General features: G+C 38.2%; 1 protein-coding gene across 8 annotated transcripts in view; it reads left to right on the top strand.

Annotated features, from left to right (window-relative positions):
• LRRC28 (leucine rich repeat containing 28) overlaps positions 1–26073 on the top strand; it is a 208857-nt gene that overhangs the window by 8318 nt on the left and 174466 nt on the right. For all 8 annotated transcript variants that reach the window (XR_009597175.1, XR_009597174.1, XR_009597173.1 and 5 more), the window contains exon 3: positions 14932–14972. Coding sequence is in view for 4 of the 8 variants with exons in the window: in XM_012098366.5 (XP_011953756.1) it covers positions 14932–14972 (41 nt within the window). In the remaining 4 variants the exon portion in view is untranslated. The remainder of the gene's footprint in view (positions 1–14931; positions 14973–26073) is intronic.

Genomic DNA, 26073 nt, shown 5'->3' with positions numbered 1-26073 from the left:
TCCCTTCCTCCTTTAACAAGAGGAAGGAAGGAAAGGTGCGCAGGAAGATAAAGACTGTGGGGGAGACAGTTTTTGTCTGATGACCACCACTTGGGGAGTGAAGATCTGTGGAGAGTGCAGGTTTCAAATTATTATTATGAAGAGTCACGGCAGTTTGTTTTGAGAAGGGTGGTAGAACTGTTGGGATTATTCAGCAAGCAGTTGATGGCTAGGCTTATGGTGGAACCATGCTTATTTAGGGAGTTTTTCCTGAAGTTCTTAGCTGTCTGAGGTATAAAGAATCTGGGATGTCGCATTTATGCAGGCTTAAGTTTTTCCATGTACAAAGGGTCTAAGGAGGTTTAGGATTTGGGCAAGAGTGATTAAAATGGTGGGACATGGAGTCTAAGCTGAATTGGAAGCAAAGAAAGAAAGGAGTGAGTGAATAGGGAAAATAAAGTGGGTCCAAAGGATCCCAACTTATACTGGGCATGATTGAGTAAGCCAGCTGGATGGATGGGATATTCTGGTCGTGGAGAGAGATGTTAGTCATTGAGAAGTTTCAGATGATGACAGGTTATGAGTGTGCAGGCTGAAGGGGGCTGGGGTAGAGCCTACCTTGTCCCCTTGCATCCCAGTCCCTGCCCTTCCTCCCCACCAAGTAGCTGGGATCTGTGTAAGAGTGAGAGAAGGAATATAGCATGGAAGCAGGAATCAATAGTGGAAGCATTTGAGGCCTGCAGCCCCAGGAAGAGAGTATTTTCATTGTTTGGTAACAGAACTTAGTACTAGGAAGTAATAGACCCAGAACTTATGTGCTTAATCTCTTTGGACTTCAGTTCCTTCTTTTAAAATAAAAGGCGGCAGGTGACTTGCATGGAGGAAAAGAACTCAACCTGGAAACAAAATTATTCAGTGATCTGCCAGTTTCTCTTAATGAATGCAGTAGGTAGAAGGCCGTCCTGGGGATGGGGAAGAGTGACCTCCCCAAATAACTGATGGAGCTCTCCTGTGCCAATTTTATTTATAAATATAAATGGATAGAAAACAGGCATGTAAATTTTAGATGAAATAGGGTGGTTTGGCGTGCTGTGGTTGATGGGGTTGCAGAGTCGGATACGAATGAGCAACTGAACTGAACTGAACTGAAGAGCAATAAGAGTAGATGGATCCTGATTAAGCACTTAATCTATGCAACAGAAAAAACTTAAAAATGATACCCTTCTGAGCTTAAAGGGAAGATCCATCATAATCCTGAACTGGGGTGGCAGAGTAAGATGCAGATGTATTTCTTTGCTGCTGGCCCAGGAGAAAACATTCCTGACCTTCCTCCATCAAGTATGATCAGGCAAATCATCAAAAAGTACGGAGAGTCAAAACACAAAACGATATTTAACTTTCAGCAGAAGAAGTGGTGAAACATGGATCATCCTTACCTAGTAAAATGAAAGCGATTAATAGCTGATATGGAAGATTATCAATGCTGTGTATGTTGAAGACAATGGGGAGCAGATGCTCTCACATACTACTGGAGGGAGTGGAAATTGACTCAGCGTTTGTGGTTGAGTGGTTTGTGGTTGGACCATATCTAGCAGAATTTTACACGTGCATATGTTTGAACGAGCATTTTGGCTTGTAAGAATTTCAGTTTAGTTCAGTTGCTGAGTCGTGTCCGACTCTTTGCGACCCCATGGACTGCAGCACACCAGGCCTCCCTGTCCGTCACCAACTCACGGAGTTCACCCAAACTCATGTCCATTGAGTTGGTGATGCCATCCAACCATCTCATCCTCTGTCATCCCCTTCTCTTCCTGCCCTCAATCTTTCCCAGCATCAGGGTCTTTTCAAATGAGTCAGCTTTTTGCATGACGTGGCCAGAGTATTGGAGTTTCAGCGTAAGCATCAGTCCTTCCAATGAACACCCAGAACTGAACTCCTTTAGGATGGACAGGTTGGATCTCTTTGCAGTCCAGGGGACTCTCAAGAGTCTTCTCCAACACCACAGTTCAAAAGCATCAATTCTCAGTGCTCAGCTCTTTTTATAGTCCAACTCTCACATCCATACGTGACTACTGGAAAAACCATAGCTTTGACTAGACAGACCTTTGTTGGTGATGTCTCTGCTTTTTAATATGCTGTCTAGGTTGGTCATAACTTTCCTTACAAGGAGTAAGCGTCTTCTAATTTCATGGCTACAGTCACCATCTGCAGTGATTCTGGAGCCCCCCAAAATAAAGTCTGTCACTGTTTCCACTGTTTCCCCATCTATTTGCCATAGAGTGATGGGACTGGATGCCATGATCTTAGCTTTCTGAATGTTGACCTTTAAAGCCAATTTTTTCACTCTCCTCTTTCACTTTCATCAAGAGGCTATTTAGTTTTTCACTTTTTGCTATAAAGGTGGCGTCATCTGCATATCTGAGGTTATTGATATTTCTCCCAGCAACCTTGATTCCAGCTTGTGCTTCTACCAGCCCAGCATTTCTCATGATGTACTCTGCATATAATAAGCAGGGTGACAATATACAGCCTTGACATACTTCTTTTCTTGACATACTGGAACCAGTCTGTTGTTCCATGTCCAGTTCTGACTGTTGCTTCCTGACCTGCATATAGGTTTCTCAAGAGGCAGGTCAGATGGTCTGGTATTCCCATCTCTTTCAGAATTTTCCACAGTTGGTTGCGATCCACACAGTCAAGGGCTTTGCCATAGTCAGTAAAGCAAAAATAGATGTTTTTTTGGAACTCTCTTGCTTTTTCGATGATCCTACAGATATTGGCAATTTGATCTCTGGTTCCTCTGCCTTTTCTAAAACCAGCTTGAACATCTGGAAGTTCACAGTTCACGTATTGCTGAAGCCTGGCTTGGAGAATTTTAAGCATTACTTTACTAGCATGTGAGATGAGTACAATTGTGCGGTAGTCTGAGCATTCTTTGGCATTGCCTTTCTTTGGAATTGGAATGAAAACTGACCTTTTCCAGTTCTGTGGCCACTGCTGAGTTTTCCAAATTTGCTGGCATATTGAGTGCAGCACTTTCACAGCATCATCTTTCAGGATTTGAAGTAGCTCAACTGGAATTCCATCACCTCCACTAGCTTTGTTCGTAGTGATGCTTCCTAAGGTCCACTTGACTTCACATTCCAGGATGTCTGGCTCTAGATGAGTGATCACACCATCGTGTTTATCTGGGTCGTGAAGATCTTTTTTGTACAGTTCTTCCGTGTATTCTTGCCACGTCTTCTTAATATCTTCTACTTCTGTTAGGTCCATACCATTTCTGTCCTTTATTGAGCCCAGCTTTGCATGAAATGTTCCCTTCGTATCTCTAATTTTCTTTACCCAACAGAAAAAAACAGCCAAATGAACAGGGATACTCCTCACAACATTGTATATGATGAAAAATTGTGAAAGCCTGTGCTTGTCCATATGGGCTGGGTTAAAATCTGATAGCAGCTACCATCGTTTAAGGTGTTATTAAGTGCCAAGCATGGTTTTAAGTAATTTATATGTGTTAATCTAATTGATCTGCAAGATAATTGTATGAGGTAGTCACTATTATTCCTGCTTTATAGACAAGTAAACTGAGGCATAAAAAAGAATACATCAAACTTAATAGAGATGATAGCTGTGGAAGAGGGAGGCCACAAGAGTTGGGATAGGAGCTCTAATAAACAGAGTCTTACACTTAAGTGTTTATAGTAAAAGGGAAAGGTCCTACCAACTACTGAGTTGGTTTATATTCATTTCAGTAGATATTTATGATTTTTACAATTAAACATGAAAATGAGGTTGTTGGAATTTAGTGCTACTAAGATCTTTCCCAGCTCTCAGATTATTAATCAGTGAGTCTAAACATTTTGATTTACAGTGATGGTGATGCTTGCGTTTATGCTCCTTGAAGCTGGTGGCTGGGTTGAGGGTGAAAAGTGTTGATGACTGAGAAGTCATCCAGCTATATGCTCTGCCTGTTTTGAATTTGGTAAGAGTAGTATCTAGATCAAATGATCATCAGAACACCTTGAAGGGAAAATCAGCAAATTAAAGAGATGGTAAAAATGAGCACTGTGCAATCAAATGTGCCGGAAGAAGTAGGAAGAGGGAATGGTTTTGTTTTTGTTTGATGGTGTCATTTTGAATTCCAGCAAAGGACTTCTGTTTCCCTCTAATTTTTCAGACCCTTGCATCTTCCACAGCCTCCATAATCGCCAGGAACACTCTGTTCTCGAGTTAGCACTGTACAGAAACATCTTGCTAAGTTGCTTCAGTCGTGTCCGACTCTGTGCGACCCCATAGATGGCAGCCCACCGGGCTCCCCCATCCCTGGGATTCTCTAGGCAAGAACACTGGAGTGGGTTGCCATTTCCTTCTCCAGTGCATGAAAGTGAAAAGTCAAAGTGAAGTCACTCAGTCGTGTCCGACTCTTAGCGACCCCATGGACTGCAGCCTACCAGGGTCTCTGTCCATGGGATTTTCCAGGCAAGAGTACTGGAGTGGGGTGCCATTGCCTTCTCCAACAGAAACATCGTAGTTATTTCTAAACCTGAATGCATGGAAACAGCTCTGTCTGTGTTTTAATGCTATTTATAATATATGCTATAGTCCTGCAAAACATTTATTACAAATGTACCAGTAACTATCTCGGTTAACACACCTGCACCTGAAAAGTTTGAGTTTTGTTATCAGTTGAGTCATTCAGTCGTGTCCAACTCTTTGCGACCCCATGGACTGCAGCATGCCAGGCTTCCCTGTTCATCACCAACTCACGGAGCTTGCTCAAATTCATGTCCATCGAGGTGGTGATGCCATCCAACCATCTCATCCTCTGTCACCCCCTTCCCCTCCCACCTTCAATCTTTCCCAGCATCAGGGGCTTTTCAGATGAGTTGGTTCTTTGCATCAGGTGGCCAAAGTATTGGAGTTTCAGCTTCAGCGTCAGTCTTTCCAATGAATGTTCAGGACTGATTTCCTTTAGGATGGACAGGTTGGATCTCCTTGCAGTCCAAGGGACTCTTAAGAGTCTTCTCCAATGCCACAGTTCAAAAGCATCAATTTTTCTGCACTCAGCTTTCTTTATAATCCAACTCTCACATCCATACATGACTACTGGAAAAACCATAGCTTTGACTAGTTGGACATTTGTTGGTAAAGCAGTGTCTCTGCTTTTTAATATGCTGTCTACTTTGGTTATAGCTTTTCTTCCAAGGAGCAAACGTTTTTTAATTTCATGGCTGCAGTCACCATCTGCAGTGATTTTGGAGCCCCCCAAAATAAAGTCTGTCACTATTTCCATTTTTTCCCCATCTATTTCCCATGAAGTGATGGGACCAGATGCCATGATCTTCGTTTTCTGAATGTTGAGCTTTAAGCCAACTTTTTCACTCTCCTCTTTCACTTTCATCAAGAGGCTTTTTAGCTTCTCTTCACTTTCTGCCATAAGGGTGGTGTCATCTGCATATCTGAGGTTATTGATATTTCTCCTGGCAATCTTGATTCCAGCTTGTGCTTCATCCAGCCCAGCATTTCTCATGATGTACTCTGCATATAAGTTAAATAAGCAGGGTGACAATATACAGCCTTGACGTACTCCTTTTCCTATTTGGAACCAGTCTGTTGTTCCATGTCCAGTTCTAACTGTTGCTTTGTGACTAGTATACAGATTTCCCAGAATGTGGGTCAGGTGGTCTGGTATTCCCATCTCCTTAAATCAAAGCTATTTTTCCTTTGGAATCTTCAGATTTAAGTATTTTTTCCTCTCAGTGTTACTGGTTGGTTGTTAGTAGATCCTTGTCAGATAGTAAACAAACTATTTGAAACAGCTTGGAAAATTAATGTTTACCTATAATTTATTCTGTTGAATCACAGAATTTTAAATCTAGATGGAGCTTTGTAGATAGTTTAGTCAGTTTTTGAGGTAAGTAAGCTTAGAAGAGGTTGCTAGATGGATCTCAAGTCATTTTTGCGGCCAGTTAGAGCAAGACGCGGGTCTTGCGATTTGTAGTGCAGTCAGTGCTGCTTTTCTAATTCTGCAGGTGTTTGTTGGTGGCCTGCTTCTAGCCTAGCACCATGTAAAAGTTTAGCTACATTTATCCACTGTGGAACAATGACGTGTTCCACGTTAAGTGAATTTTCCTAGTTACCTCTTTGAAGTTTACCTCTTGAGTTTTACTGTGAGTCTAATTGTTCTTGATAGAAATACTTTTACAACATGCATCATTCTGTACATTCTTAAAGAAATATGGGGAACATGACTTAACGCACTCTTCCTGACTTGTAGTAGTTTTGGCCTGGGGAATTAGGAGAGAGTTTAGAAAGATGTGACAGGGATACAGACCTTTCACTCTAGACTCTATCCTTATGTACTTGCGGGATTCCGTGTACAAGCAGAAGGCTTGTACACATTTGTGTATGTTTCCATACGTTTAAATTCATTTTCAGGCATTCACTATACTAAAAATTAGGCACCTATGCACCAAGAGTGAGATACCAGTTTCTATATGTTAGTCCCATCAAATCAGTCTCTGTTTCTCTCTCTCTCGATTGATAGATGAATATAGATGAAATGTATGTAAGATGTTTGAAATATGCTTTGAGCTTGGAACATTGTTCCTTCCTAAAACAAGCAATTGTGTCATAAGCATATAGGATTGTAAAGACTAGATGTATGTTTAAATGGCTAATTTGGCCTTACGGAAAAAGTGTTTAGTATTCTTTTTTGTGTCTATTTTTGTTACTTTGAAAATTCTGTTTATAAAATCATTGAATGCACAGTAAATAGGTTTTATTAAAAAATAGAAAGTAGGTAGGGGCAAATGATGATCCAATCTTCAACCCTTGTTTAGGATATCTCTACAGCTTTCATTTTTAAACAAATATTTTTAATATTAATATTTTACAGAATTTTAGTAATTTTTAATGTTTGTTTTCTTTTGGAAAATATTCAGATACAGCCATCCCTTGGTATCTGTGGGGAACTGGGAACTCATTCCAGTACCAAAATCAGAGGCTGTTCAAGTCCCTTGTATCAGATGGCTTGGTATTTGCATATAACCGATACACATCTTCCTGTGTACTTTACATCATCTCTAGATTATTTATAATGCCTAATACAGTGTAAATCCTATATAAGTAGTTGTGAAGACAGTGTGAATGTTATGTAATAGTTGTTGGTGTAGCAATTCAAGTTTTGCTTTTTGAAACTTTCTGGAATATTTTTTCCGTGATTATTTTTGATGCATGGTTAGTTGAATCCAAGGATACAGAACTCACACAGACCGATTGTACATATTTCGGTTTGTAAATGTACTAGATGTACAGACTTTTTAATTTTGAGCATATTTTTCTGTAAAGATTTGTTGCTAAGTGAAAAATAACAGTTTGGGAATTTTTTTTACATTTTTGGCAATCAAACACTTGCAGTTTTGCAGATACTTAATATTTATTTATTTATATTTTTAAGAGAATAATTTTAACCTCTATAAATGTCAAGCAAGTACTTCATCATTTTAAGAAAATAATTAAAAAATTTTATCATTCATACAGTTAAGTAGTTCTTTTATCTTCTATGTCCAAAAGAGCTGAGTTTAAGTGAAAAAATGGTAGTGAGTGTAATACTAACTAGTATTAGAAAGTAATACTAGAAAGTTACTTTCTAGTATGATAACTACTAGTTATATGTGGTACTGTTTAAATTATAACAAAATACTGAAAATTCAATTCCTTAGTCATAATAAATAATCTTTTAAATACTTAATGGTCATATGTGGCTAGTGGCCACCATATTGGGTGGGTAGATAGAAAATATTTCCATGTTGCAGAGTTCTGTTGGACCAGTGGTGTGTGTGACTGAAAAAAAAAAAATTAGAATCAATAGTAGCAACTCATTATTATCATGAAAATCAAACTACCACTATGTGTTAATGCTACAGAATTATAAAGGAAAATGATCCCAGAGTTCTTTTTTAGGCACTTCAAAGACAACTTTAGAAACAAAAGAATTTGTCCACATTTTGAAAATTTTACCTTCCCTCAGTTTCTGCCCCTCCTTTCCATTTCCTTTACTTTTGAAATGGCTTTATTTTAAAATTTGTAATGCTTGTATTCAATGAATTTCCAATGAAATTTTTATTTTAATGAACTTGGGACATAAAATATTTTTGATTGTTCTGATGGATGCAGTCCAAGAAATTTGAATATTTGCCATGGTTTTCTTTCTTCTTTTTTTTTTTTTAAGAACCATTGAAATAAAAAAAAACTCTAAAGATGTTATGTTTTTGTATCTGGGTAATCAAAATTTGCATTTTCTCATAAAACACTGATGTATGTTTGGGATTATCTTTTTATGTTGCTTATGAATAGAGTGCCCATTATTTGCACATTATAGTCTCATTACATTTTTGCTGGGAAACAGGATGTTAGTGGTAGCTTCTAGTGGTCCTTGACCTAACTGATTGCACAGCTCTTGTTAGAGTGGTTGGGAGGGGTTAGTGAGCTAGTAATGCTCTTAAAAGCATTTCTTATTGCCCCTTCTCCCTCTCTTTAGCACCTCCTCTCCTCTCCCCCCAATATGTGTCTCAGGCTTTCTAGGATTATTCACATGAAAACCATAGTTAATAACATTTCGTTGTGTTAGTTATTGCACGAAGAAATGAACTTAACTGTCAGAAATTTTGATGATAGTAGATTCAGTTATTGAGAATCTGCTGTGGTTTTCTGTCTCCAGAAAACATCAAGGAAATAAGACAAGTGTTTAAGACAAGGCTCATGCTTTTCTGGTCTGCTTAACATTTATTTCAAGAGAAATTTTAAGAGAAGAAACTGAGTAGTTAATGGAAGTGAGCCAAGAGATAAGAGGGTAAATGTTAAGGGACATTGTGGGGCAGATGGTGAGTAGGGCTGTGATGGGCATTTCTGCTATTGTGGACAAGGAAAGGTGGGGCTGCTCGTCTGTCTCTGTTCCCATTAGCCTGCCAGGGCTTCTGACTTTACTGTTGAGAGATCTTGCTCTATAACATACATAAAAGGGGGAGAAATACTGGAGGAGGAATGAACTAATATTCCTGGGAGTTAAGAGGTTTTCTTTGGTTGTTCTCACATAACCCCATGGTATTGAACTCGTGCTGTATGCTTGCCCAGAAAAAGTGATACCAAATCATTGATCCAACTAGAAAGCTTGTTGTGTATGTTGTGGTGGTTTTTGAATGAAGTAACTCTATTAAAATTAAAAATAATTTATTGAGGTGAAATTCACTTCATGAAAAATTAACCATTTTAAGGTGAAAAATCAGTAGCATTCAGAATATACACAGTGTTGCACAACACCACCTTTGTTTAGTTCCAAACATACCATCACTCAAAAGCCCTTACCTATTAAGCAGTCTCTTGCTACTCCCCCTACACCCCAGGCCTGGAGCTGCCAGTCTGTGTTCTCTCTCTCTGGATTTACCTGTTTTGGATATTTCATATATTGGGATCATTCAGCATATCACCTTTGTGTCTGACTTCTTTTCACTTAGCAAAATGTTCTCAAGTTTCATCCAGGTGGTAGCGTGTATCATTCCTTCATTCCTTATGATTTAATAAAGATTCCACAGTGTGTGGAGAAGGCAATGGCACCCCACTCCAGTACTCTTGCCTGGAAAATCCCATGGACAGAGGAGCCTGGTGGGCTGCAGTCCATGGGGTTGCTAAGAGTCGGACACGACTGAGCAACTTCACTTTCACTTTTCACTTTCATGCATTGGAGAAGGAAATGGCAACCCACTCCAGTGTTCTTGCCTGGAGAATCCCAGGGACGGGGAAGCCTGGTGGGCTGCCATCTATGGGGTCGCACAGAGTCAAACACGACTGAAACGACTTAGCAGTAGCAGCCACAGTGTGTGTATACCGCAGTTTGTTTATCTGTTCATCCATTGATGGACATTTGGGCTGTTCCCACCTTATAGCTATTATGAACACTGCTTCTATGAACATGGGTATACATGTAAATGTTTAAGTACCTGCTTTTAATTATTTTGGGTATATATAGGAGTAGAAATATGAAATCTTATGGCAATCCTATGTTTAACTTTTTGAGGAACAGCCAAACTTTTCTATAGTGGCTGAACCGTTTTACATTACTGCCAGCAGTGTACAAGGGTTCCTGTTTCTCAGTTCCTCATCAATAGTTGTTAAGTTTACATTTTTAACAAATTATGGCCATCCTGGTGATTTTGAAGTAGTGCCTCATTGTGGTTTTGATTTGCATTTCCCTGATGAGATGCTGGTGGCTCAGATGGTAAAGCGTCTGCCTGCAATGTGGGAGACCCGGGTCCGATCCCTGGGCTGGGAAGATCCCCTAGAAAAGGAAATGGCAGTCCACTCCAGTACTCTTGCCTGGAGAATCCCATGGATGAAGGAGCCTGGTAGGCTGCAGTCTATGGGGTCCCAAAGTTGGACACGACTGAGCAACTTCACTTTAATGCTAATGAAGTTGGGTGTCTTCATGTGTTTATTGGTAGGTTGCATGTCTTCTTTAAAGAATGTCTTCTGAAATCCTTTGCCCATTTCTCAAGGGATTGTTTTGTTTTGTTTTGTTTTGTTTCTTTTGTGGTTGAGTTGTTAATGTTCTAGACACTTACCAGGTATATGATTTGCAGATATTTTCTCCCATTTTATATATTGCCTTTCAGTTTCTTGTAATGTTCTCTTATGCAGAAAATTTTTAATTTTGATGAAGTCTGGCTGATCTGTTTTTTCTATTGGTGCTCCTGCTTTTGGCCCATAATAATGAAGATTTACTCATGGTTCTTCCATGAATTTTATTGTTTTAGCATTTAGATATAAATCATTGATAGATCCATTTTGGGGAGAAGGCAGTGGCACCCCACTCCAGTACTCTTGCCTGGAAAATCTCATGGACGGAAGAGCCTGGTAGGCTGCAGTCCATGGGGTCACTAAGAGTCAGGCACGACTGAGCATCTTCACTTTCACTTTTCTCTTTCATGCATTGGAGAAGGAAATGGCAACCCACTTCAGTGTTCCTGCCTGGAGAATCCCAGGGAGCCTGGCGGGCTGCTGTCTGTGGGGTCGCACAGAGTCGGACACGACTGAAGCGACTTAGCAGCAGCAGCAGCAGCAGCAGCTCCATTTTTAGTTAACTTTGGTATATGGTTTGAAGTAGAGGTCTGACTTTATTCTACTTTTTATAACTGCTATAAAAACTATGCATTTAATTCAGGACTTCTTTGAAATGTGTTGTTAGAGGTAGGATGGAGCATATTTTGCTGAACCCTGAATCCTAGTGATTCAGTGATTTTTTTTTTTTCATACTGCACTACTCTCACAGATCTCTTGGGGACTTTGGTTCATAGTATCTTTACTCAGGGATGAAAGCTGGTAAAGGTCACTGTGGACCTCTCATGTGCAAACTCTGTAAGGTCTCTACTTGGACATAATTCCATTGACCAAAGCAAGTTACTTAACCATGTTGAACTTAAGTGCAATCCTGCCTGTTGCCCAGAAGGAGAAAGGAAAGTAAGTGGTACACAGTTACTATAAGAGAATGCAATTGAACGTGTGTTTGCAACATATTTAAAGTATTTGTTCCAAGATACACAATTTTAAAATATTTCCGTTTAAGGAGGTTGTAAGTTTTCCATAAAAGTACATGGTAAAGCATCATTGATTCAAGATTTGAAGTGAATTTCATACTGTGTTTACTGAAGTTTACTTTTACATTATTTGTAAAGAAAAAATTATTAAGTGATAATATGAGATTTAATGATGAGAATTTCGGATTGATTTATAAAACAATTTTCAATTAGTTTAGAAGGAAGTATTCATACTCAAGGAATTTGGATACAGATTGTTTATTAAAACTTTTGTATGTCAAATTTGTGAAAAAGAAGGAAATAATAGTAATAATAGTTTTACAAGGCACTTTAAGATTATTACTCTTAATCTATCAGGATTTTAAAATTTGAAAACATTTAAAACTTAGTAGCCTGAGTCCTATTTGTGTGGCGTCTGTAATCCAGCATTAGACCTTAGTTGCTCTGTGTGTTAGTCGCTTAGCTGTGTCCAACTCTTCATGACCCATGGACTGGGGCCCGCCAGGCTCCTCTGTCCATGGGATTTCCCAGGCAAGATTTCCCACTGGAGTGGGTTTCCGTTCCCTTCTCCAGGTGATTTTTCTGACCTAGGAATCAAACCTGGGTCTCCAGCATTGCAGGCGGATTCTTTACCATCCAGGTCACCTGGGAAGCTCCTTAGTTACTCACAGAGTAACAACAATGTTGATGTTAATATATAGTGATCCAGTCTCTTACCTACTTTTCATAAACTATGGAAATAGGAAAATTAAAATATATAGTGTATCTCATATTATTAGTTTCATTGCTAAAATGTACCACTAGGAAGCAGAGAATGATATTTTAGAACACCAGTAGATGTCAGCCACAGCCTATGCAGCAGGCTGATTCTTTACCAGGCTTTTTGCTTTTTTTTTTTTGAACCCAGCTTCCTAATGAGCTGCCACTTTTCTCAAGGTTGGTGTGCTTATTTTTAAATTAAAACACAATGTACTTCCTGGTAAAAATATAGTGATGCAGTCATGGCAGCAGAAACATTATGCAGTGCTTACTTGTGTGTGTAGGTAAGTATCTCACAGAGGTGACTAGCTGGTCGTGGAAAAATTGCGATACTGTCTGGTAGGAGCCAAGAAGGCATCTGTAAAGAATGACCATGGGTCCTGTAATTAGCCAGATATGGTGTTGATATTACAGCAGATCAATCTAGTTGAGGTCTAATAGCACTTCTTTTCCTGACAAGCCTTTCCTTTTTAAGAGGAACAGCCAGAAAGCTTCTTACCTCTCTCTCCCACCCTCTCAGTGCTTTAGTTTGCCTGGGATGTCTTGTAAGTATCCCCACAGGTGGAAGTGTATATTCCTCTTACTGGGGGAGATACCAGTACTAAAAGAAACATTTTGGAAACTTAGATCCAAGAAAAGCACTTTCCTCAGCGCTCAAGGAAAGACTTGGTGTGAAGGACTTCATTGCAGATATTGATGTCAAAACATAGAGGAAAAGGAATCACAGTTCGGCATTTGAAAACTAAAAGTGGTTTTATCAAAAGTGGAAATTTAATAAATGTTTCACTGATTTCAAAACAGTATTCAGATTCAGTGCTATTTGGTTATTTTAAAAGTATGAGGGCTATTATATATGTAAGTAGCTTGGGATACTGTTGCTAAGTAAATACATCAGTATGCCAATATGAAAATAATAACTTTATCTCCTTGATTAAAATAAACCATTGTGTTCAAGATTTTAAAAAAACAGTTCTTCCTCTGTATAAAATATAAAACCCTAGTGAACTGTTCCTTGGTACTCTCTTCAAAATTATATACCTTTATTCTCTGTGGCCCAGATATACCAGAAATACCAAACTAATGGCATTTCTCTTACTGAGTGTTTAGGACCTAAGTTACATATAATGTGATTGATTCCTCAATTGTGTAACAATTTATATAGTACATTTTACATTTTAATTTTTTTAATTTTAAAAGACATATATGCTCATTATTAACGATTCAGATGATACAAAAGTAGATGGAGAATAACAGCACTATCCGTTTCCTGATGATAATCACTGTTTCCAAGCTCCTGTAAGAAAACTTACTTGTTACAGATCTAAACATTTACATTCCCCTGAACTTTTATTTTTCTATTGAGACAATTATTTTTATAAGTGCTTTTGAAATGTAAGATTTTGTCATGAGTGCTGCCGGGCAGTTACAGTAGAACAAATTGTGTTTGTGATTTCTTAAACACACCTGTCTCTCTTTTGTCTTTTCACATGTTGATTCATGTGCCTAGAAAGCTAACCAGAACACTCCTCCCAACTCCATGGCAACCTGATAGTTATGTCTTTCAAGCCTCAAGTTAATCATAATTTCTTTTAAAAAACCATTCCTGATTCTTTGTTATTGATATCTAGCTCAATTCTACAGTATGTTTTAGTGTAGAATAAAAAAAAAAAATGTTACTCCTGACTCAGTGTGCTCTTTCAGTCTCAACAACTCCTGTCTCTGTGTGTGTGTGTGTGTGTGTGTGTGTGTGTGTGTGTGTGTGTGTGAGAAAGAGAGACAGACAGACAGACAGACAGATGCAGGCTGACTTTCAGTTACTTACAGGAGGCTTTTCCTTCTACCCAGGGCTTAGCCCCAACTCCCTTCCCCTCCTCCCTGTGGCCTGCTTCCTGTCCCTGTCACATCACGCTCCTACTCAGGACTTAGAACCTGGTCCAAATGTGACCTCCCTTAGGCCACCTGAACTCCAGCTTACTGTTTATTCTGAGTTTAGTTATATCTTGGTGTCTGGCCTTCTGCGATGTCGGAAGTAGTTTGGGATTTTGGTCTGACAAGGGGTTGGTATTATTATATTTAGGGCTACTGTAACGAATCACATAGGCTAGGTGGCTTAAAATAGCAGAAATTTACTGTCTCACAGTTGTGGAGGGCAGAAGTTCAAAACCACGGTGTTGGTTGGGTTAGTTCCTTTTTGTGGCTTTGAGGAAGCATCTGTTCCTTTCTCTGAACTCCCAGGGGCAGGTCAGGGTGCTTTGCCCATGGTGTTCCTTGGCTTTGTAGCTGCATCCCTCCCATCGCTGGCCCTAGCATCATATGGTGCTATTCCCTCTGTCTGTGTCTGTGAAAACATTTTTATTTCTTCTGTGACCATGGATTATGAGATCTGGTTTCTCCAAGGGATATGGATTTTAAGTGTTCAGATATATACATTTAAATTGTAGTTTGATCTATGTAAGCATAAACCCAGACCTGCTGATGTATTATTTTCACATTTCGTCAAAATTTACAGCCCTTTAGAAGGTAGTACTTTGTATTTAAGCTATTTAGAAATGTTTATACAGTTTTCAAAAATAAAATTTAATTCTGAGTTTTTAATTTTCAGCCAGAAAACCTTGCTCAGAAGCTTCCAAACCTTGTGGAACTGTGAGTCTGTTTATTCAAATTTTTTTTAAAAAAAAACAAGAATGAACATAATTTTAAGTTATTTTAAATAATAGGGAATATTTTAATGTATTAATTTATTATTTTTTGGTGTTATGATCATGGTGCTCATGTAGGTAGACCTGTGGTTCTGCTAAACCCAATAGTATTTTAAAGTATCTTAACATTTACGTTTATGTTTTAAATATCTTACTTCAGGGTAGTAAAGATGATGAAAGATACGTTTTTTTTCTTGCAGCATCTTGGTCACAGAATCCTTCTGGATAGTCCATGGAATTGGGAGTATTGGGCTTCCCAGTTGGCACTAATGGTAAAGAACCCACCTGCCAATGCAGGAGACATAAGAGGCGTGGGTTTGATATCTGGGTCAGGAAGATCCCCTGGAGAAGGAAATGGCCATCCACTTCAGTATTCCTGCCTGTCTGGAAAGTCCCATGGATAGAGGAGCCTGGAGGGCTACAGTCCATGGGGGGGGGGGGTCACAGAGTGGGACACGGCTGAAGTGACTTAGCATGTGATTGTTGGTATTGTTACTGCTACTACATATGCTGCTGATATAAACAGCCTGATGGTGTAAAGATTTAAAATGCAGAGTAAAAGCCTCCTTCCCTACATCCTGCATTTGTTTTAGTTCTTTTGATGATTACCTCCATAATACTAAATACTGTATCTTTTAAAAATGCATTTATGCCTTTGTTTTTAGTATATCGACTTTATCTCTTCACTAAGGAAGATAAGAAATTTCCATATCTTGTATTTCCCTTTCTTTCTACCTGCCTCCTAATTTTGTCAAGGGAGGAATTTGCATCACCTTTTCTTGTTCTTTTTATTATTTGGCATGATTTTCAGGAAGTAAATTAGAGAGAGCTAATTTTACACCTTCATCTATAAGCCAGAAGTCTCTGTCATTTTACCCAACCTTTTATTTTTGAAAAATTTCTGACCAACAAAAAAGTTGGAAGCACAGTACAATGAACATCCATACAGTTGACCTAACGTGGAGGTTAGAGGTGCCACCCTCTCATAGTTGAAAATCCAGGTATAACTTTATAGTCCTCCATTGTTTTGCCAAAAGCTTTCACTTTTGTCTCAGGTTCAAAGGATTTGTTAACAAAATAAGCCGCTTGTTCTATCAGCTCAGCTCAGTCGTGTCGTACTCTTTGTGACCCCATGGACTGCCGCACTCCAGGCCTTCCTGTCCATCACCAACTCCCGGAGCCTACTCAGACTCATGTCGATTGAGTTGGTGATGCCACCCAACCATCTCATCCTCTGTCATCCCTTTCTCCCACCCTCAATCTTTCCCAGCATCAGAGTCTTTTCAAATGAGTCAGTGCTTTGCATCAGGTGGTCAAAGTATTGGAGTTTCAGCTTCAACATCAGTCCTTCCAATGAATGCTCAGCGATGATCTCCTTTAGAATGGACTGGTTGGATCTCCATGCCATCCAAGAGACTCTCAAGAGTCTTCTCCAACCCTACGGTTCAAAAGCATCAATTCTTTGGCCCTCAGATTTCTTTATAGTCCAACTCTCACATAGATACATATACTCATTCTGTACAAATAAATAATAACCAATATTTATTAGAGAATTATCTAGCTCACTTTCATTATACTAAGATTAAAAGAAAAGAGAAATAGAAACAGCAGAGGATACATCACCAAACTGAATTCTCACCAACATCCAGACTCAAACAGCCAGTGGCAAGTCCCGTGACACAGCACATCAGGAGTCTCAACTGGGAAAATGTCCCAGGCAGCGTGTCTGCTCAGTGGGTTAGACTTTAGAGATCGCAGTTTGGGTCCCACTTAGAATTCCAGGAGACGATCATCAATCTGTGAGCAAATAGCAGCTCTGATTTCATGTTAATGCATAAAACTTGGAATGTTTTTAAACCTGGGGCTTGCTCCCCAGCTCCCCTCCAGAGGATCAACAATCTCAAGATTCATCCCCTGTCTTATCTATGATGCTGCCAGTCTTGCATTCACAGAAGACAGTCACTCACAGTCAGGGCGGTGTCCAGGCAGGTTACAAGCAAGGTCAGAGGCCTGCTCTGCTTTGTTTCAGAAGCCTAAACAAGACTTTTAAATTTCCCTAACATCCACATCCACAGTTCCACATCTGTGGACTCATACAACCTTGGATGGTATAGTACTTAGTAGAAATTTGTTGGAAAAAAATCAGAATGTAATTGGACCTGTGCACTTTAAACCCTCTTGTTCAAGGACCAACTGTACAGGCTTCACCTAAATGTTACCAGTTAACATTTTGCTTCATCTCCTTCCTCTCTTTCCCCCTTCTACTCTCTTTTTACTCCCCCTCTTTCCCTCCTTTCTTTCCTTTCGCCCTGTCTCTCTTACACACAAAATTGCACACATTATAGTGTGTGTGTGTGTGCACGCGTGTGCACTCAGTTGTGTTCGGCTCTCTGTGGCCCCATGGATTGTAGCCCACTAGGCTCCTCTGTCCACGGAATTTTCCAGGCAGAGAATGCTGGAGTAGGTTGCTATTTCCAACTCCAAGGAGTCTTCCCCAACTAGGGATCAAACCCACGTCTCCTGTGTCTCCTGCATTGGAAGGTGGATTCTTTACCACTAGTGCCACCTGGGAAGCCCCTATGTATCTAAGAATAAAGACATTCTTGCACATAATTTTATTATTTTTAGGTCTAAGAAAAGTAGTATTAATTCAATAATATCATTTAATATATAGTTCATATTTAAATTATCCCAGTTTCCCCTCAAGATTTTTTTTTAGATGTCTTGTTTGATTGTTTCTTCTGGATTAGGTTCACTTTATTTATTTATTTTTTTAATTTAAATTTATTTATTTTAATTGGAAGCGAATTACTTTACAATATTGTATTGGTTTTGCCATACATCAACATGAATCCACCACAGGTGTACACGTGTTCCCAATCCTGAACCCCCTCCCACCTCCCTCCCTGTACCATCCCTCTGAGTCATCCCAGTGCACCAGCCCCAAGCATCCTGTATCCTGCATCAAACCTGGACTGGCAGTTCGTTTCATATATGATATTATACATGTTTCCATGCCATTCTCCCAAATCATCCCACCCTCTCCCTCTCCCTCAAGAGTCCAAAAGACTGTTCTATACATCTGTGTCTCTTTTGCTGTCTCGCATACAGGGTTATCGTTACCGTCTTTCTAAATTCCATATATATATATGTTAGTATACTGTATTGGTGTTTTTCTTTCTGGCTTACTTCACTCTGTATGATAGGCTCCAGTTTCATCCACCTCATTAGAACTGATTCAAATGTGTTCTTTTTAATGGCTGAGTAATACTCCATTGTGTATATGTACCACAGCTTTCTTATCCATTCATCTGCTGATGGACGTCTAGGTTGCTTCCATGTCCTGGCTATTATAAACAGTGCTGTGATGAACATTGGGGTATACATGTCTCTCTCAATTCTGATTTCCTCGGTGTGTGTGCCCAGCAGTGGGATTGCTGAGTCATAAGGCAGTTCTATTTCCAGTTTTTTAAAGAATCTCCACACTGTTATCCATAGTGGCTATAGTAGTTTGCATTGCAACATATCCTCAGTGATGTTCTGCCCTATTTGGTTTATCAAGTTTTTGTTTTCATTCTCTTTAAATATATTATATGTGCATTTATTCTGAAGCGTGGTTTTTCACCCCTAACTACTTTAGTATATATTTCTGAGAACAGGGATGTATTAACATTTTTTAGCCCTACTTTTCTATCCTTAATAGATAACTTTATATTTTTCTCCATATAGGTTTTGAACATTTCTAATAGTTTTTTCCTAAATGTTAATTTTTTCACTGTGTAAATGATCTTTCTTATCTGTTATATCTTCTAACTGGGTAATTTTTGTTATAGGAGCACTATGGCTTTTTGCATATTAACTGTATGTCTTGCTCCTTCCTGAAATCTGCTATTGTTTGAGTTACTTTTATCATTGATTCTACAGAATTTTCCAGGTATACTCTACTCTCATGTCTGAAAATACAGTGTTACTTCTCCTTTTCCAAATCTTTATTTTCTCTATTCTGATTGCATTGACCATTCCTTCCCCAGAGCAGTGTAAAATTGTATTTGAGGTAGTAGGTATCCTTGTCTTCTTTCAGACCTTAGTGGGAATACCTCCAGGTTTTCTCCACTAAGAAAAATGCTGGCCTTACAGTTAACGCAGTTCTTATGTGTTAAGTAAGTATCCATCTGTGTTAATAATCTATTGCTGCTCAACACATTAAGCATCTGTTAATGTAGTTGCTTAAAATGTAGGGGTAGTTAAAAGAATAAACACTTATTCTCTTGTAATTTTTTGAAGGTCCATAATCTGGGCTTGGCTTAGCTGGATCCCTTTGCTTCAGTGTCTCTCTCAAGGCTCTAATCAAGATTGTTGCCCAGGGCTGCTGACTTACCCGAAAGCTCAACTGAGGAAAGATCCTCTATCTGTGTTCACTCATATGGTTGTTGGCAGGATTCTACCAATTCCTTGCAGGTTGTTAGACTGAGGGCGTCGGTTCCTAGCTGGCTGTTGGCCAGAGAACTCCCTTAGTTCATCGCCACTTAGCCGCTATTATGTAGGTCACAACATGGCAGCTGACTTCGATCAGAGTGAGCAAGCAGAAGAGCACACGAGGCTACATGAGAGAGGACCCCTTGCTCCTTTCTCGTCTAATCATGGAAGTGGCATCGCATCACTGTTGCTGTGACACTCAAGGGGAGGCTGGCATCCTCCTGCATGCCGAGGAGTGGGGACCACCGGGGACCATCCTAGGTGCTGCCTACCACACTATTAATTCCTGTTTTCTCAAGAATTTTTCTATTAGTAATGGGTGTGACATTTTTTCAAAAGCTTTTTCAGACTTTGAAGTCTACTGGAAAAATCCTTGAGGCCTTCAGGCAAAAAGGTGAACCAGTCATGTAGATGAAGAAGATTGCAACATAAGACTCCAAACTGAATTATCTACACAATGGCAGTTGAATTCTGGATTGACAGTTTTTAATTTTTTGAGCTTCTTGAAAGTATTTGACTATCTTCATATCTCCGTAGATTCTCATAAGAAGTCAGTGGAATTTTTGTCATTCTCCACGTGTGTGTAATATATCATTTTTCTCTGACTTCTTTGAAGAATTTATTTTGATCTTGGCTTTTAGCAATTTAACTGTGATGTGCCTTGGTATAATATTCTTTGTATTTATCTTGGAGTTTGCTGAGCTAATTGAATCAGTGAATTTATGTCTTTTACCAAATTTGGGACATTTTCAACCATTATTTCTTCAAATACTTTTTATGTAACTTTTCCTCTCTGTCTTTATTGGACTCAGTTTATATATATCTTGTTGATATTGTCCTACATACCTCTGAGGGACTTCATGTTTCCTCCTTTTTTTCTCTGCACTTAGATTGAATCATTTATATTGATCTGTCTCCAAGATCTTGAATTGGTAGAATTAATATAGTTAAAATAGCCATAGCACACAAGCAATCTACAGATTTAATGTGATACCTATCAAATTACCCATGACATCTTTCACAGAACTAGAACAAATAATCCTAAAATTTATATGGAACTACAAAAGACTCAGGCTTACCAAAGCAAACCTAAGGAAAATGGAACAAAGCTGGAGGTATAACCCTTTTAGACTTTAGATAGTATTTCAGAGCTACAGTAATCAAAACATTTCAGTTCTAGAATATTCTTTCTTCCATCCTTTCTTAGTTTCTGTTTCTCTGCTAAGATTTCCTTATCTTTTAATTAAGACATATTTTACATTAGATCACTATGCATAATTATAACAACTACTTTTAGAGAGTTGTCTGCTAATTCCCAACATCAGGGTTGTCTTGGGGCTGCTATACATTGTTTATTGTCATTGACATTTTCCTGAGTGGTCATATGTTAAGTAATTTTAGATTATATTCTGACAATTGAGAATATGTGTTTTAGAGACTAAAATCTGTTAATTTCTTTGAAGAGTGTTGATGTTTTGTTTCAGTGGTTTCCCTGGTTGACTCAAAACAGTAAAGTGCCTTTTGGAAGGCAACTGAAATCGCAGTCCAGTTCTTTTATCTTTAGTTATAGTTTTTTCCAATACAAATGGTTTTGGAATAAGCCACTGATTCAGGCAGTTTTTACATAGGATTTGGGGTTTCCCCTCCCTGTTTGTTTATTTGTTTTCTGGTATTCTCTGGTATTCTGTTTGTCAGGGACCATTGTTGCCCTGAACTCTGTCCTCATTTTGGCTAGCAAGAATGCAGTTTTCTTTTGGAATTTTAGCCACTTTTTGTGGTAACTGTGTGTCCCTTTCCTTAGACTAAACGCTATTAAGAAAAAAAAAAGACGAAGCTCAGACTTAGCCAGTGTCATTCTTCAGTCTTGCCTCTCTTCCGGAGCTGGCTTTTTGTTCACTGTTGCAGTGCCTGAGGGTCATTTTGTCTGTGTGTGCTCTTCAGCGTGTTAGTTGTCAGAGCATCAGTCTAGTTGAAGTTCATTCTGCTGTACTGGAATTGAAACTCACATTCTTTTACTTGAATCTGTTTTTGCCTTTATAACTCAAGTGGGTTTCTTGAAGTCAGCATTAGTTGGTTCTTTGATTTTGACCAGTCTAACAATCTGGCTCATTCCACTGGAATATTTAGACTATTTATGTTTATTATGATTACTGATAGGATTGTGTTTAAGTTCACCATCTTAACAGTTGTTTTTTCTATTTGTCCCAATTGTTCTCTATTATTTCTCCCCTCTTTAGTTTCCTTCTTTTAAATTATTTCAGTGTTATTTTAAGATTATGTTTTATTACCATTATTGATTTATTAACTCTACTTCATTTCAATATTGAAAGGTTTATGTTTCTTTAACCTATTATAATCTACCTTCACATAACATACTACTTCACATTTAATATAAGCACCTTGGATCAATGCATTCAGTCCATCCCTCCTATCCTTTGTGCTGTTGTCCTATGTTTTACATGTGTGTGAGTGTTGTGAGAGAGAGAGAGATCTATGTATGTGTAAACCATATATATCAGTCAAGGTCCAGTTAGAAACTATACCACTAATTTAAGCAGGGAAAATTAAAGAATTGTTAACTAGTAAAATGTTATTAACTACTAAAAGAGGTTAAAAAGGGCTCCATGGTACTCAGAATTAGTGAGTACAAAAAAGTAGATCTGTACCTAGAGAATTGGACAGTGAAGGAACTAAAGACTTAGGAGAGTTCCAAACCCTAGGCTGAGGTTAGACCTCTTCGAAGAAGATAGGACTGCCACGAAGCGGATGGCATTCGCGTGGTGAAGATCCTTGCCATCTGATTTAGGCCAGAGCAGATCTGTAACATCATCTAACTGTTGCAGGAGTAGTATTCGTAAACCAGAGCTGGCATATTAAAAGCAGCCTGGCGGTGAGGAGGCAGCTGCCTGAGACCATGGCAGAGCTAGCACAGCAGTGGCTGCGCGGTGGGAAGACGGGTGCGTGAGGCCAGTTGAAGTTGCTTATAGAAGCGCATTGTTGGTGAGGAGCGTGGCCTGAGGATAACAGCCAGAGATGCTGCAAAACTGACTTCAGCTTGGGGCGTTCGTGGTTTGAGATGTGGCTTAAAGTGGTCCAGGAGGGCTGCTGGGGCTTGGCTCTGTGCGGAATAAAAAATGGAAAGAGGACTGGACCCAGAGAGGTGCCTTCCTGCTATTGTCACCTTTCAGAGTCACTCTAACACCTTCTTTTGATACCATTAGTCCTAACATTAGATCAGTTAGCAAAGGAGAAATTTCGACAGGGTCCAGCTCCAGTATGTCATAACAGGTAGATTTGTAGCTGAGAGAGAAAATTGGTATCTGGTGAAATACACTTACATAAACCTTGCATTTAAATTCTTAAAGAAACTTAAAAATGAGAAAATATCTTTTTATATTAGTTTCTATATTCTATCAGATTTGGTTTGCTTGAAAAAAGTCTTCATTTGTCCTTTTTTTTAAAAAAATTGAACTTTTTGCTTTGAGATAATGGTGGTATCACACATAAGAAGTAATTCATAAACATCCTTGTGTACCCTTTTAGGTTCTACCAGTGTTCATGTTTTACATAACTATAGAATAAGATCACCACCAGGAAATTGGCAGTACTACAATCTGCTAATATTATTCCGTTTTCCTAATTTTTTACCCTTTTATAATCGCATTCCCCATGTCCCCAAACCCTGGCAACTGCTACTCTGTTCTCCATCTCTATAACTTGGTCAGTTTAATTTTTTATGTTTTATGAATCATACAGTACGCAGCCTTTCAGGGCTAGCTTTTATTTCGTTCAGCATAAGTCCCCTGAGACCGATTTAAGTAGTTGCATGTAGCAGTAGTTCCTTTATGTTGCTGAGTTATATTTCACAGTATGGATGTAATAGAGTTTGTCCACTCACCTACTGAAGGACATATTAGTTTCATTTTTAGCTGTTATGCATAAAGCTCCTACAAACATTCATGTACATGTTTTTTGGCATATGAGTAAGTTTTCATTTCTCTGAGATAAATGCTTAAGAGTTTAATTGCTGAATCATATGAAAATTCTTTGTTTCATTTTTTAAATTGAAATATGATTTACATAAAAATTTAATCATACACTTTAAAAGTGTATGGTTCATTGGTTTTGGTATATACACAAGATTGAACAACCATTATCACTGTCTAATCCAGAATACTTTCATCACCCTAAATGATGATTAATAATCATTCCCCTCTCTGAATTCCTTGTAACTCCCTAGTGGCCAATAATCTGCTTTCTGTTTCTATGGATATCCCTATTCTGGCCATTTTGTATGAGTGGAATCATGCAACATGTGACTGTTTACGTCTGGCTGCTTTAGCGCAGCATGTGTCGTCTATGCCGTGGCATATTTCAGAATCCATTCTTTTTATGGCTGAATAGTATTCCATCGCATGGATAGACAGCATTTTGTTGATCCATTTTTTAGTCAGTAGACATTTGACTTATCTCCACATTTTGGCTATGGTGAATAATGTGGTTGTAAACATTTATGTAGAAGTTTGGTTATGAACATTTATTTTTAGTTCTCTGGAGTTTCTACCTAGGAGTGGAATGCAGTGGTACCTCTATGTTTAACATTTGAGGAACTGCCAAACTGTTTTCCAGAGGTTGTACTATTTTGTAGTTCTACCAACAATACGTGAGGATTCTCTGCATTGTCATCAACACTTGTTATTTTCTGTACTTTTGATTAAAGTCTCCCTAGGATGTGTAAATTGATTTCTTATAGTTTTCATTTGTATTTTTTCTAATGACTAATCATGTCTTTTCATGTGCTTATTGGTCATTTATGTATTTTCTTTGGGGAAATATTTATTCAAACCTGTTGTCCATTTAAAAATGATAATAGTTGTCTTTGTGTTGTTCAGTTCTAAGAGTGTTTTATATGTTTGAGATACTAGACCCTTATCATATATATGATTTGCAAATATTTTCTCCTGTTCTGTGTGATTTATCTTTTACTTTTTTTGATAAACTGTGTTTTGTTATCATGTCTGAAAAATTTTCTAATCCAGTGTCATGAAGATTTACCTCCATTTTCTTATTTAAATTGTATAGTTTTAGCTTTTACATTTAAGTCTTGATACATTTTAAGTTAATTTTTGCATATTATGTGATGTAGAGATCTAAACTTCTATTTTTGTGTGGGATATCTAGTTATCTTACCACCATTTATTGAGATGGCTGTTCTTTTCCCAGGGCACATAGGCACATAGGCATATTTCTTGATTCTCAATTCTATTCTGTTGATCTATATGTCTTATCTTTTTGCCAGTACCACGGAGACTTGATTACTCTAGCTTTGTAATAGGTTTAAAAATTGAGAAGTATGGATCCTCCAACATTATTCTTGTTTTTCAAAATGATTTTAGCTGTTCTAAATCCCTTGCATTTCCATGTGAATATTAAGATCTGCTTCTTAATTTATAAAAGAAAACAAAGCCAGCTGTTACTGTTGATAATGATTGCATTGACTCTTTAGATCAGTTTGTGGATTATTGCCATCCTAACAGTATTATGTCTTCTAATCCATGAACGTGGGATATCTTTCTGTTTATTTAGGTCTTCAGTTTCTTTCAACAATTTTATAGTTTGAACATTGAACACTTTTTAGTGTAAAAAAATTTCTTCTGTTAAATTTATTCTATTTGATGTTTTTGTATATAGAATTATATTCTTAATTTCCCTTTAGATTGTTTAGTGCCTAGTATATGAAAATTCTCGTCTGGGAAATCCCATGAACAGAGGAGCTTGGCAGGCTTCAGTCCATGCGGATGCAGAGGTCAGACATGACTTAGCAACTAAAACAACAACAACAGTATAAAAATACAGTTGATTTTTATATGTTGATATTATATCCTTCAACTTTGCCAGACTCATTTATTAGCTCTTTCTTGTTTTTGTTGAATTCCTTCCAGTTTTCTGTAAATAAGATCAAGTCATCTACCAATAAAGAGTTGTGTTTCTTCCTTTCTGATCTATGTACCTTTTATTTCTTTTTCTTGCTTAGTTGCTCTGGCTAGAATATAGAATGTTGAATAGAAGTGATGAGACTGGGCATCTTTGTGTTGATCTTAGGGGGAAAGTTTTTAGTCTTTTGCCATTGAGTGTGTTAGCTTTAGATTTTTCATAGGTCCCCATATGTGACTAAGGAAATTCTCTTCTATACTTTATTTTCTGTTTTTAGTATAAAAGGTGTTTGGTTTTATCAGATAATCTTTCCTTCTTTCATCTATTGAGATGATCATGTTTTTATTAATGTTCGTGCATTGAACCTGCTGTGCATTACTGGGGATAATTTTCATTTGCTCACGGAGTATAATCCTTTTTATATGTTGTTGGATTTGGCTTGCTAGTATTTTGTTGAAGATTTTTGCATCTGTATTCATAAGAGATAATGGTCTGTAGTCTTCTTTTCTGGTTATGTCTTTGTCTGGATTTGGTATCACAATTGTTTTGGCCCTTATAGAAGGAGTTCCTCTACTCTCTGGTTTTTTTTTTTTTTTTTCCCTTTCCTTTTTATTCTTTTTTTTTTTTTTTTTTGT

This window comes from Ovis aries, chromosome 18, assembly GCF_016772045.2.
Source record: "Ovis aries strain OAR_USU_Benz2616 breed Rambouillet chromosome 18, ARS-UI_Ramb_v3.0, whole genome shotgun sequence".
NCBI lineage: Eukaryota > Metazoa > Chordata > Mammalia > Artiodactyla > Bovidae > Ovis > Ovis aries.
The sequence above is the reverse complement of the archived record's forward strand: the minus strand, read 5'-3'. Positions and strand labels throughout refer to the sequence as shown.